General features: G+C 41.2%; 1 protein-coding gene across 2 annotated transcripts in view; it reads right to left on the bottom strand.

Annotated features, from left to right (window-relative positions):
* Positions 1 to 11,536, bottom strand: part of arfgef1 (ARF guanine nucleotide exchange factor 1) — a 210,894-nt gene extending 199,358 nt beyond the window's left edge. For both annotated transcript variants that reach the window (XM_043689241.2, XM_043689239.2), the window contains exon 1: positions 11,154 to 11,536. In XM_043689241.2, the coding sequence (XP_043545176.2) occupies positions 11,154 to 11,277 (124 nt within the window). In that variant the 5' untranslated portion in view covers positions 11,278 to 11,536. The remainder of the gene's footprint in view (positions 1 to 11,153) is intronic.
* Positions 11,537 to 15,052: the final 3,516 nt, after the last annotated feature.

Below are 15,052 nucleotides of genomic sequence, written 5' to 3' on the forward strand. Positions count from 1 at the left end.
AAATTTATCAAGGGAATCTATAAACTACAAATAGTTAGGGTGTTTCCACTGGTAGATGAGACTAGGACAAGAGGGCATGGCCTCAAAATTAGAGGAAGCAGGTTGAGAACTGAACTGAGAAGGAACTTCTTCACCCAGAGGGTTGTTAATCTATGGAATTCCTTGTCCAGGGAAGTAGTTGACAGTACTTCAGTAATTGCTTTTAAAGCTAAGGTAGATAATTGCTTTTTTTTAAAAAAGTAAGGGATATGGTGAAAACGTGGGTAAATGGAGCTGAGCCCATTAAAAGATTAGCCATGACCTTATTGAGTGGCGAAGCAGGCTCAAAGGGCCAGACAGTCTACTCCTGCTCTCAGTTCTCATAGTCTTATATGAAACAAAAACAAAAATTGCTGGAGAAACATAGAAATCTATGGAAAGAAAACAGAGTTGACATTTTGCCTCTGAATCAGAAATGATAAAGAGTCACCAGCCCAAATGTTACTTCTGCTTTCTTCCCACATAATTTACATAACTGGATTTCTTTTTGATTTGATAACGTCCAGTCAGCAAACCTTACTGTTAATAGTTCCATACAGGCAGGCAACAACACCAGCACCTAGTCTCAGGCAACAGAATATTAAACTTTGGCTCTATTTTTCATTTTGGTTGAACACTTTCCAATGCTGTTTAGCCAACTCTCAAAATTTGGTCAGTGCCTCCCTGAAATTTGAAATAATCAGTTGGAAATGTACTCGTTGGTTTATCAATGTTTCTTTAATTAATTTAAGTGTTCTCTCATATTATGGCCACATATTAGTTCGGAAGGACTAAATTGTGCAGACTCATTAGAAATGTCTCTTATTGTAAACAGTAGCAAAGGAACTTCCTTATCCCAACCATCAGCACATTTTTGACAATAAGCTCAAATCACAGTCTTCAAGTTTGATGTCATTATTTAAATGCATCTCCAGATTGTGGATGATAAGCAAATAGTGTAAATTAGTTTATTCCAAAACAAGTCATCACTTCTTTGAACATCTTTGACATGAAACATGAACCTTGATTGGATTGCTTTTTTTGGGTAATCCATACCTTATGTAAAAAAAACTGAACTGTAATTTCCACTGTCACTTCTGCACTTCTTTTTTTCTCCAAAGATAATGCTTCAGGAAGTCTTGGGGAAACATCCATAAACATTAAAAGATTAGATTTCTGTTCATGGCTTCAGGTAGGATTTAACTCAACATTTTAAGACCCTGCTAAATAGTTTTTCAAAAGCTGTGTCAGTATTAAAGCTGTACATTTAATTGCGGATTGGGATTTCCCCACTATCTGACAAGTATGACATGTCTGGCAAAATTTGATCACATCTTTATGTAATTCTGGCTAATTATAATGTTTTATATCTAGCCTTTTCTTTTCATCCATTTTCTCATTAATACTTTGCTTTCAAGTAATAACAGGAGAAAATAAGGTCCGCAGATGCTAGAGATCAGAGTCGAGAGTGTGGTGCTGGAAAAGCACATGCCCTCGGTGGGCTTATGCCTGAAACGTCGATTCTCCTGCTCCTCGAATGCTCCTCCACCTGCTGTGCTTTTCCAGCACCACACTCTCGACTTTCAAGTAATAACACTCAGGCATTGATTCTAATTAATTTCTAGAGGAGGCTGTTTGATTCAATTCTAAACCAAACCAACTTGCTGCATTTCTATTCAAAAAGATAAGAGAAACAGCTTCACTGTCTTCATCTTCATATAGTTCAGATAAATTTTCAAGAACTGTATTGCACACGAATTTCCAATTCATCTCAAGGTTTCACTGACTCCTCTTCTTCCTATCTAATTTCACGGGCTGGAGAAGTAGTCACAGCAGAGTCAGGAAACAATCCAGGATATTTCTCCTGGTACCTGCCAGTTTCTCTGATCTCCACTGGAGGCGCCAATATTCTTGAACCTAGCAAATCATTTCCCCAAAATTAAATATATTCCTTTTGTCGGAATTTATTTCACTATTCCCACTACAACTTCCCAAATTACTAAGTCATTCTTTAGCTTAACTCTGCACAATGAGACTAGTTTGTATCTCCCTTCTATACCTTTGATTCATATTATTTCCTTCATTAACCCTCTAGAAGGTAAATAGCTCCATCAGGTGGCATCAGTGACTGATTTGCTCCAGTCTCTCTCAATACCTTTGTTGGTTTGCCTCCTTTGTACCTTCTCTTTCATAATAATATACCTAGAACTTTCAGTTAACCTTGAAATAAGAATTATCATGACTGTCCTAAGCCACGTCTCCCTTTTTAGTAAATTCTAAGGAAACAAGTTCTCTTTGTACTACCGCCACAGTTTTAATACCTATTGTCTTTCCTGATGCCCCTTGCCTGAAGTTTCTTTAGACATTCCTACAACTGTAATACGTCTCATTTAATATCTAGCAATTAGCTTTAGTACGTCTCATCTGATTACAATGGAAGCATGTTAATTTGCATATTTAAAAAAATTCAACCACAAGTAATTAGGATGTAGAATGCACTGCGTGGAAAAGTCGAGGAGGCGAGTTCAGTTGAAGTATTCAAGAAGGCGTGGTATGATTATTTAGATTGAACCACTGTGGAAGGACAAAGGGAAAAAGCAGGAGAAAGCACAAGTTAATGATACTCACCCGAAAACCCCATGCAGACACTATGGTTTTAAATGGCCTGCTCATGCTCTAACAATTCTGTGATATCACCTTTTGATTCTAATCTTTCTCTTTATCTTGGAGAGTGTCTTTCTCTCTGTTCTCTAAAACCAGCACCTTTTCGATCCACAGGTTACCTATTCCCCCATCTTCCTTGTGGATTTCCAAAAGGCCATCTCCCCAACTTCAACTGCCTGTGCAAGATATCATAGATGTCATAGAAGTGCTGCTGCTCTGATCTTGAATATTTAACACTCCGCTAAGAAAGTTTTGAATTTGCAGGAATGCTATTTCTGAATTAATCCATGATCATAATTTGCCCTCCATTCTCAAGTTTTTTTTTTCTCTCTAGCTTGAATGATCTAAATCACTGATCCTACAGCATTTCTTTCTCCCTTGAAAAGTCTTCAAATGTCTGATTAGGATTTAATTGACAACAGCTCAAAAGCATTGAGTATTGCCTTTTTGAGAGCTTTAAACACTGCAGATTTTTATTCTGAAAAATATGTGCACACTCATAGCTGCTGTACAAGTCAAAACACTTTGCAACATTAGAGAGTCCAAACCTCTTTTGACCACTTTATCTGAATAGCTCTCTCTCCCCATAAGGCAAAATACCTTTTGACCTCACCCTCAATAAATTTAGGCACTTACACAGGTTGTTACTTAAAGCCCTCACACTGAAATCAGAAGCATCGAACAACATATTACCTGCACCTTGCTTATTTACTCTAAGCTTTTCTTTGACAAATTCATGTTCACTACAATGTCTTTCTCTTTGGAGTTCACTTTTTAAAATTCCATTTCCTATTTTCCTTTTCCTCCCTTTCCATTACCAGTGACCATGTCCATTACCCTCTGCTTTCCTTCCTCAAATTTCATTATCCTGCATTGTTTTTCTAAACCAAGTCTATTCATTTCTAACGACGTTAGCTAATTCCAGCTTTAATATCCCAATTTCAGGTTTCCTTTCATCCAATTCGAAATGTTTGATAATTACCAGAAGCAGTTACAGTATCCTGCTTTTACTTCCACCTTCAATTTATCTGCTCTTTCAGTTTAGATTTAGTCAAAGATTTCAAATAATCCATTATATCCTCCATTTTCAGAAAAGTCTTAGTCACATGCAAAGCCATTTTCAAATTCCATGCAAAAACTTCACAACACAGCTGTTTTAATGTCCAAAACCATCAGATACCCAGTATTTTATAAGAGACTGACGCAAATCCCTCTTAAATCCAGAAGTCAAACCTCACAAAAGCCTCCAACTTTTATGATCCCAGACTGAAATCTGGCTTGGTAGATCATAGTTTATTTCTCAAGATGAGCTTTCATTGAAACAAGCATATGTAAAGCTGCAGATTGTTTCAACAGTAAAACAGAAATGTATTACACAAAAAAGTAATAAAAGAATGATGCAAACTATTTGCATGTAACATCATTTAAAGGGTATGAAACATACAGTATAAATACAATCCCATTTATCCCAAAACCTTCTTTTTATAGCATTCAAACACCAGACACCAAAACTGGAGATGTCGTGGACAGCAGGGGGGGGGGGGGGGGGGGGGGGGGGGTTACCTCAGATTACAACAGGATCTTGATCAGATGGGCCAATGAGCAGAGAAGTGGCAGATGGAGTTTAATTCAGATAAATGCAATTTGAGAAAGCAAATCTTAGCAGGACTTATACACTTAATGGTAAGGTCCTAGAGAGTGTTGCTGAACAAAGGGACCTTGGAGTGCAGGTCCATAGCTTCTTGAAAGTGGAGTTGCAGGTAGATTGGATGGTGAAGGCAGCGTTTGGTATGCTTTCCTTTATTGGTCAGAGTATTGACTACAGGAGTTGGGAAGTCATTTTGCAGCTTCCTATCGGAAAGATGTTGTGAAACTTGAAAGGGTTCAGAAAAGATTTACACGGATGTTGCCAGGGTTGGAGGATTTAAACTATAGGGAAAGGTTCCCTGGAGCATCGGGGCTGAGAAGTGACCTTGTAGAGGTTTATAAAATCATGAGGGGCATGGATAGGATAAATAGACAAAGTATTTTTCCTAGGGTCATGGAGTCCAGAACTAGAGGGCATAGGTTTAGGGTGAGAGGGAAAAGATATAAAAGGGACCTAAGGGGCAACTTTTTCACCCAGAGGGTGGTACATGTACGGAATGAGCTGCTAGAGGAAGTGGTGGAGGCTAGTACAATTGCAACATTTAAAAGGCATCTGGAGGGGTATATGAATAGGAAGGGTTTGGAGGGATATGGGCCAGGTGCTAGCAGGTGGGATTGGATTGGGTTGGGGATATCTGGTCAGCTGGACAAGTTGTTTCTGTGTTGTACATCTCTGTGACTCCATGATTCTGAGACTAGAGAGCATTTGCTTCTTATTGCATCTATGGATTTAACCTAAGACTGGAATTATTTTTAAAATTAAGAGACTGGTATTGTCTTCCTTGATACAGTCACACAACTAAGCTTAGACCCTGTCAACTTTGAATAACCCCTTTAGGAGGTCTAACTAGCCATTTCTGGTCTGAAACTTTCAAATTAAAACCTTTACATTGAGGTAACCTAATTCTTAACTTTTCTGAGTTAATCCCTTTCTCTGGGAAGAACTGTTTAATTCATTTCATTTCAGTTTTCACAACAAAAGAGGAGGATAGCTCAATGGAAGTCCCAAAGAAATTAACAGAGGATCAGGGACAGGGTTTAAAGAAAATGAGCTTAAGTAAATCACCATTAATGGGGAAATTAGTGGATCTAAAAAGTGACAAATTCCCAAGACCTAATGGTTTTCATCCACGAGTGTTGAGAGGTAGTAGAGCACACTGAAAGAGAATTGCTAGAGCATCAGCAGAGTTCCTTGGATTCAGGAATTGTACCTGTGAATTGGGAATTTGCTCATGCCACTCTGGTCTTTAAGGATGACGGGGGGAAGCAAGAAATTACAGATCAGTTAGTGTAACATTTGCAGAGAGCATTTGCTGGGGAAATTGTTGAACTCAACAATCAAAGGTAGGGTAACTGATCATCTTGAAAATTTTCAGTTAATCAGGGAGAGTCAGCATGGGTTCATGGAGGGTAGGTCTTGCCTGACAAACCTCAGTTTTCTAAAGAGATGACACAGGTGATGGATAAAGGTAAATCGTTGTTCATATTGACTTCCAGAAGACACTTCCTAAAGTCCCACACTGTTCACTAAGGTGGAAGTCAACAGAACCGATAGGAAATCGGTCGTATTATGAGGAAACAGAGTTGAATTAATGGGCAAGTATTCAAACTGGCAGGGCATGACTAGTGGTGCTCGGCAGGGATGTGGACTGGGATTTCAATTATTCATAATATTTGTTAATGGCTTTGATAATGGTATTAAAAGTCAAATATCCAAAACTGGGCAGCATTGTACACATTGTTGACGACAGAATAAAATTACAATTGATATTGAATGGGCAAAGCTGTGGCAAGTAGATTTTAATATAAACAAGTGGGACATCGTCCATTTTTAAGCAAAGCGGATAAAGTCAGGGTACGTTTAAAAGACACAAAGTTAAATACAGTGGATGTGCAATGGGATTTGCAGGTTTTTGGTGTATGGTTCTTTAAAATGCCACTAACAGGTGCAGAAAATAGTCAAGTTGGCTTAGGGAATGCTGATATTCATACCTAAAAGGCTGGAATATAGGGATACAGACATTATGCAGCAATTATTAAAAAACCCTAGTTATACTCCACTTAGAGTACAGAAAACAGATCAGAGTACCGCACCTTCCGCCTAGGCAGAAATTCAACACAGGTTTACAAGGATGACACCTGAACTTCAGGGGTTAAATTATGATTGATTAAACAAATTACACCTTTACTCTACAGAAATTAGAAGTCTAAGGGGTGCTCTATCAAGGTCTTCAGGATATTAACAGGGAAAGTCAGGGTAGATAAACTATTTCCACTGTTCAAAGATTTAGAACCAGGGGCATAATCTAAGAATTAGTGCCAGACCATTCAGGAGGGATGTTAGAAAACACTTCCAAATGCAAAGAGTAGTGAAGGTTTGGAATGCTTCCCTCAAACAGCAGCCAATGCTAATTCAATTGCTAAATTTAAATCTGAGACAGACAATATTTTAATAAGCAGGCACATGGAGTTAGGTCACAGATCACCCATGATCTTATTGAGTGATGGAGCAGACTCGAAGGGCTAACTCCTGTTCCTATGTATAACTTCAATCAAGACTGCAAACTAAAAAAAAATTAAGCTTGCGAAGCGATGGGTTTTTCCCTTAAGAAAAATTACTGCTCCTTCTAAACAGTTAACTGCTCCTTAAATGTTTACTCTACCCAAGCATAAAACTTTCCCAATGCAAACAAATTGCCATTTTTACCCCAGGGATTCATTCTCTCTCACAGGTATAAAAAGAATCATGGCTCCAATAAGGACTCACAAGTTAATCATGAGACCTCCTACACACACATCAAAACCCACATGCCACTAACTCAAAATCTAAACTCTAAATTACATCACACTTGCTGCTTCAGCCCAAGCCTGAATGTTGTCCAGGTCTTGCATATGGCCATGGACTGGCTCAGTATCTGAAGAGCTGTGAGTGTATAATGCTTGACACCAATCAGCTGTGAAGATCTTCACTTCTGACCTGAAGATGGAAGAAAGGTGACTGGTGAAACAGCTACAAATGGCTGAGTCAAGGATACTACCTTGAGGACCTGCTTTAGTGATGTTCGATTTTTTATTCATTCTGGGGATGTAGATGTCATTGGCCAAGTCAGTATTTATTGCCCATACAGGAACTGAAATGGCTGACCTCCAACAACAACAACTATCTTCCTTTGGACAAGGTCTGACCCCAATAAGCAGAGTTGGCTCCAAAATTTTAGATGACTCTAGTTTTGCTTGGGGTCTTTGATGTCATATTCGGCCAAATGCTGCCTTGATGTGAAGGGCAGCCACTCATCTCTGGAGTTCAGCAGCTCATTTGCAAAGTTTGAACCAAGGCTGTAATGAGGTCAGGAGCTGAGCATCAGTGAGCAGGTTATTGCCAGCCAAGTGCTACTTTATAGTCACTATCAAAAATCCCTTCTATCATTTAGCTCATGATCAAGGGTAGCCAGCTGGTCCAGTTTGAATTTGTCCTTCTTGTGGATAGGACATGGCTGGAAATGTTTCCACATTGCTAAATAGATGCCATTTCTTCATATCAAAGTGAGTGAAGGATGGCATTTGTAATAGTGGGGATCGCAAAACGAGGCCAGAATCATCCACTCAGTAATCAGTCTTCACTTTTGCACTGATTTGCTGGACTCCCCTACATTGAGGATGGGGATACATGTGGAGGATCTACCTCCTATTAGTTGTTTACTTGCCAACTCTCATTCACAACTGAATGTGGCAGGAGTGCAGAGCTTAGATCTGCCTTGTTAGTTGTGGAATAACTTAGCTCATTCTTAGTTGGGCCTGCTGGTGTGCCTGATGCTCTGCTCTCTTAATTGAAGCAAAATTGATCTTTCACTAGATAGTAATGGTGGAACGGATATGCTGGGCTTGAGCTTTCAGATTGTGGTTGGATATAATTCCAATGCTGATGATGGCCCACTTAACCTCATGAATGCTTTGTTTTTGGTTGCTAGACCTTTTCAAAAATTGTTGTAGTTAGAACAGTGGTGGTGTCACATGGTATGACAGAGGGTATCCACAATGACTGCGCTGTGGTAACTCCTCCTGAGTACATAATGGACAGGGGATGTAACAGGTGGACTGATAAGGCTGAGGTTATTTGAAGTTTTTCCCTCTTGTTGATTCCCTTACCACCCATTACAGACCCAACCTGGCAGCTTTTTCTTTAACACTCGGCCAGCTCAACTCAGTAGTGCTGCTACTACCTTTAAAACCATACTGAAGCAATTGTATCCTTGGCAAGTCTAACAATATATGGTGAAAGATCCTAGCTTTGTAAATGGATGTTGATAAACCACTAAAGTATCATGACCTATCAGACTCTATGGGCAATGGTGATGTTAACAACTGTAGGTAAGAAAAATACATAAATCTACATAATCTAGATGTTGAACTAAATGACAGAAAACAAATAATCCTGAAAATGGACAAATTGAGATGTCTTCCCCTTTTTTGTTTGCTACACATGGAAGTAAAATATGAACCAATTAAACTAATCTATATTCTACTGTTTTAATAGATCTTCCATTAAATAAAGATTCACCAACATCAACTACAGAAAAATATTTTCCATTATACAGTTTCAGTTAATTAAATATTACATTTAAACAAGTGCTTTGGATCAGATTTAGTATACAGTCAAAGCTGTCAATGAGATAGTCCAAATGCAGTTCAAAATGCTTGGATGCTGTTGTTCTGTCAAGACAGTTTGCTGCAGACACATAAAGACCTCATTGCCCTCCTCCACTATCATTATATGACAATGCATAATTGCCTGCTTAGCTCCAGGAATCCTGGACATGGTCCCTCCTAAATCCTAGCAGGAAAAGCTATACATTCCAATAAACAAGGGTCTTTTGCAAAGGAGTCACTTAACAACATAAAAGCATATACGTTACTTTGAATGGACAAAACAAAACCAGCATACAGTTTTAATATTTCTGAACTCCAAAATCAAAATGTGCAGGAATATTAAGTGATGACAGACAACAATTACACATCTGTAGCATGAGGATTTAAATCTACACTATTCAATATAGTTAAGGTGGAATATGAAATATAATTACTTTTCAAAAGAGGCACTCAGTGCAATAAAATATTGACTCAACAAATAGCTGTTTTTACTTTTAAGCTGTTATTATCACAATCAAATGGATTCCTTCCATACAACTGAAACTTCAAAAATACAGGCTTAATGATGAAAACCGGGCTAAATAAATCATATTGGGGGGCACACTAATCTCACTAATGGATGAGCCTCTATTGTAGTTTTGTACAATTGGTGATAAAGAAAAATAATTTCAGCAAAACATGATCTAAAATTTCAGGAACGCAATCAAGACACCTGAAACAAACTGCACCACGTTCTACAATGTTCTGGTGTTAGACTGAAGGGTTGATTACATGAATAATTAATTTAACATCTACTACAGTTTCCACATGCTGCATACTAGTTCAGCACTTTCTTCAAATAACCTGCACATTCTATTTCAGCTGTTCTTCAAAATCAAACTAATCCAAATAACTCTTCCAATTGAAAACCATTCCCAGTTTCCAGCAACTGCATTATTATCTTCTACGTACTGAACATGCGTGTTATACCAAAAAGATGCATACCAACCAAGGCCTTCCCAATTAATCTGTTTAACTCATTATTCCAAGATCTTTAGTCACTCTCATTTCATTAGTCTGAAAGCAATCAACATGAGTATTTCAGTGTACTCAATAAATATCTTGCCTTTTGTGGCCTCTTCATTAAAAATTCACAGTGCTTCACAAAAATTAACATGACCACTGATCTAGCCTACAAATGTGATCAGCAGCAATATGAATTCAACTAGAATTCTAAACAGATTGGAAGGAGAAACACAGAATCAGATGAGTCACTCTGACTTCATGTAGGTATATACAGTATAATATAGAAAATGTCATGGATGAACATCTTTCATTCTGTTTCAAATGTGGCTGCACTCCTTATTGTCAGTTAAAATTTCTCCCAGACAGTTATTGTTTGCAGTAAAGAGTCAATTTTTCAAATAGCTAGAATAGTTATTACCACATAAAAAGCAATGTTATATTCTAAAGCAAATAAAAAATAATGTAAACTTATGTAGCACCTTCATTCAGGATCAATTTAATGCATATAACTTAAATGAAATAAATAAATCTAAAGCATATCACTTATACATTAACATCTGAAAATCATTGTTAATTATCATTTCACTTTACTGAATGAGACATACATGAGCTTATGTGTCAACTTCTATGAAATAAATAAAAGATTTGAGAAATATACTTTGCATGAAACAAAATTAAATTTATTTGTTGACTTGTCTCCTAGCCCAGGCCTCATCCCTGCAGCAACTGACAGCATTTGTCTTTTTCTCTTATCCTCCTAACACATGTAGAGTAGTAAGGCAGACACCATCGATAATTATCACCACAATGCTTTTTAAATTATTATGAGTCCTATTCCAATGACCATCCCACATGTAAACACTCTTGCTTCCTTGTCGTATCACCTGGTCTGAATTTGCCCTTGCCCACCACTCAACTTTCCCATTTTTTAAATAACGTTTTAAATACACTGAAACGTCAGTGATGATTGATAAACACATACTTGCAAATACAAAACCTGGACGTCAGGTGATTTGAGCCCTGCACTTGTTTGACACAAGTCTACACTTAAACAAACGTACATCAGGACTGAAACTATCATTAGAAATTGCTTTGTTCCTGCTCACACTGCCTTGTAAATTGAAACCTCCGCGCCCTGTGTCTATTATAAATAAAGGAAAGATGCCTCTCACCCAGTGCCACCTCACAGGCTTTCCTCAGCTGAGAGTGGTGCGCCTTCTTCACCTCCTTATCGGCCAAAATCTTCTCAAGTGCCCGAGTGAGAAACATGTTCTTCGTCTTTTTCCCCTCATACATGACGCGGCTGCCCACTCGAAGCGGCCCGAAGCTCTCCCTCTCCCTCCCTGCTGCTGGATTTTACCGAATATGATTAATTTATTCCGTGCCTTTGCTGCTGTTTTGGCGGTTGCAGGGACGGTAAAGCCGGGGTGGGCAGGGTGGTCCGGGTGCCTGACGGGGAGCTGCAGCCTCCTTGCGTGACGGCCGCGGGCACTAGGGGGACGGTGAGGGCCCTAACCGGGACAAGGGTGAAGCCAGAGGCCGAGCTCCTCCATCACACAGAGCCCGCCGCCATCTTGGGAGGAAGCAACGTCACAGGCGGCAGGGCGGGGCTACGGAGGGGCGGCTCCGGGATCACTCCCGGGATAGGGAATGGGACTGGGAATGGGACTGGGATAGGTACCAGGAAAAGGAATGGGATAGAGACTGGGAATGGGACTGGGACTGGGATAGGTACCAGGATAGGGAATGGGATAGAGACTGGGAATGGGACAGGGACTGGGATAGGTACCAGGATAGGGAATGGGAATGGGACTGGGATAGGTACCAGGATAGGGAATGGGATAGAGACTGGGAATGGGACAGGGACTGGGATAGGTACCAGGATAGGGAATGGGATAGAGACTGGGAATGGGACTGGGATAGGTACCAGGATAGGGAATGGGATAGAGACTGCGAATGCGAATGGGACAGGGACTGGGATAGATACCAGGATAGGGAATGGGATAGAGACTGGGAATGGGACTGGGACTGAGATAGGTACCAGGATAGGGAATGGAACTGGGACTGGGATAGGTACCAGGATAGAGAATGGGATAGGGACTGGGATAGGTACCAGGATAGGGAATGGGATAGAGACTGGGATAGGGAATGGGACTGGGACTGGGATAGGTACCAGGATAGGGACTGGGAATGGGGCTGGGACTGGGAATGGGATAGGTACCAGGATTGAAAATGGGACTGGGACTGGGATAGGTACCAGGATAGGGAATGGGGCAGGGACTGGGAATGGGACAGGGACTGAAATTGGGACTGGGACTGCGATAGGTACCAGGATAAGGAATGGGATAGGGACTGAGATGGAATGGGAATGTGACCGGATAGGGAATGGGAAAGGGACAGGGATAGGGACTGGGAAAGGGAATAGTATAGGGACTGAGATGGGAACGGGATAGGGATTGGGATAGGGACTGGAAAAGAGACCAGGATAGAAAATGCGATAAGGACTGAAATGGGGTGGGTGGGGAATAAGGACTGGGATAGATGATGGACAGGAACGGGGATAAAGACTGGGAAAGGGTTTGGGATAGGGACCGGGATAGGGACTGGAAAAGGGAATGGGATAGGTACTGGGATTGTGACCAGGATAAAGAATGGGATAGGGACCAGGATAGAGAATGTGATAGGAACTGGGATAGAGATTGGGATCAGGAATGGGATAGGGACTAGGATATGGATAGGGAGTGGGATAGAGACTGAGATAGGGAGCAGGATAGGGTGTGGGTTAGGGATAGGGTAGACACTGGGATAAAGAGAGGGACTGCGATAGTGACTGGGAAAAGGGACTGGAACAGGGATGTGGACTGGGAAGAAGGTCTGGGATAGGGGCCAGGATAGGGAATGAGATAGGGACCAGGATAGGGACTGGAAAAGGGACTGGGATAGGGACTGGGATAGGGACTGGGATAGGGACCGGGGTGGGAACCTGGATTGCTGTCAGACCTGGGATTGGGACCGGGATGACTGTCTGACCCGGGGTAGGAACCGGGATCACTCTCAGACCGGTTGCTGGATCACTCCCCGAATTCCGGGGATAGGAACAAGCCGATAGCAGGGACACACTCTCGCTGCTTCCTACTGCCGTGTTATGTTCTCATTGTGCGGCTCGCCCCAGAACAACACCTTCACACAGTTACCCCTAACATTCCTGACCAACTCAGTATAATAACCATCAGCGCGTAAGAAACAAGCAATCCGAAAATCTCCGAATGGAACAGTTCATTCTGTTAAACATCTGATGTCAATTCGCGTATGTGGAAGGATTTCATTGTTAGAATATCACCCCAGTGACTGCCATGTATTCACAGCCTGTTTAATATTAATACAATTCAAATAGATCAAGCGGTCAGACGTAAAATAAATTTTCTTGAAGAAGCATTTAGGAACTTAGACAGCACGGGCACCATACAGATCTTGGAAATAGGGAGGTAAATTCCAGTCGGTGAGATAAGGAGGGTGGTGCCAGGCGATATTACAGAGGTGAAAAGGGCGGTTTGAATGATGGATCGGATCATGTTAACGGAAGTTCATCGTTCTGCCAAACAGAACACACGGAGGTTCAAGAAATGGACATGTTTCTTTACGATTACATCTCTATTGCCCAAAGAGGGGGCGAAGGAGACATTATAGATCACGAGTACAATAAACCAACAGGGGTGTACATATTGAGGAAGGAAATATTGAAGTTTACAGCGTGCATTTAATCTCCAGGCCCGATTTTATGCATCCCCTGGCTGATCAGAGTTTTACAGAAGACATAGCAACAATTGGGGACATCGTTCTCCTACTCTGGCAAGGTGCTTGAAAAGTCCTAGAGGTCTCGTAACACAAAAAGGACCCGTCGGCACATCGAGTCTGGGCATGTGAAAACAAGCATTTAACTATTCTAATCCCACTTCCTGCATTTGGCCCTTAGCTTTACATAGGAGAGAGTGAGGACTGCAGATGCTGGAGATCAGAGTCGAGAGTGTGGTGCTGGAAAAGCACAGCAGGTCAGGCAGCATCCGGGGTGCAGGAGAAACGTTTCGGACATAAGCCCTTCATCAGGAATGAGGTTAAAAAAAACTGGCTGAAAAGCTTCAGGGCAGAGGAAATGGGGATGGGGTGGGTGGGGGTGGGGGTGGGGAGACGGACAGTGAGAAAGGGACTCACTAAGATCCTTGTCGAGAGAGAAGAACTTCTTCAAGGTAGGCATCCTTGGAAAGGCTTCACAGTAAGGTTAAAATTAACTAGGAGAAAGTGAAGGCTGCAGATGCTGGAGATGAAGGGCACATGCTTGAAACATCGATTCTCCTGCTCCTCAGATGCTGCCTCACCCTCTGTGCTTTTGCAGCACCACACTCTCAACCCATAGCTTCACACACCTTGACATCACAAGTTAACATCTGAATATTTCTTAAATGTTGTGATGATATCTGCCTTTATTACTCACAGTAAAGCCAGTTCCAGATTCCCACCACCCCCTGGCTGAACAAAAATGTCCTTACATTCCCTCTGAACCTGATAAATCTATGCCCCCTTACAACTCAATCATATGCTCCCAACCCCCCCCCCCCCCCCCCCCACTGCACCCCGCTGCCTCAGTCTCCAAGGTAAACAACCCCAGTTGATTCAATTGCTCTTCACAACAAAATACTCTAGTCCAGTCAACATCCTGGTAAGTCTCCTCTCTGCACCCCCTCGAGTCACATCCTTGCCATAAAGTGGGAAGCTATAAAAGTGATTGCTAGGTCCCTTGCCAAGATATTTGTGTCATCAATAGCCACAGATGAGGTGCAGGGAGATTGGAAGATGGCCAATGTGGCGCCATTGTTCAAGAAAGGTGGTAAGGAAAAGCCAAGCAACTGCAGACCAGTGTGCCTGACATCAATGGTGGGTAAGTCTTTGGAAGGGATTCTGAGGGACAGGAATTATATATACTGTATTTGGAAAGGCAAGGACTTATTAGAGAAAGTCAACATGGCTTTGTGGGTGGGAAATCATATCTCATGAACTTGATTGAATGTTTTGAAAA

Source organism: Chiloscyllium plagiosum, unplaced genomic scaffold (genome assembly GCF_037043375.1).
Source record: "Chiloscyllium plagiosum isolate Xiang-an unplaced genomic scaffold, Cpla_swu_hap1 HiC_scaffold_4, whole genome shotgun sequence".
NCBI classification, from domain to species: Eukaryota; Metazoa; Chordata; class Chondrichthyes; order Orectolobiformes; family Hemiscylliidae; genus Chiloscyllium; species Chiloscyllium plagiosum.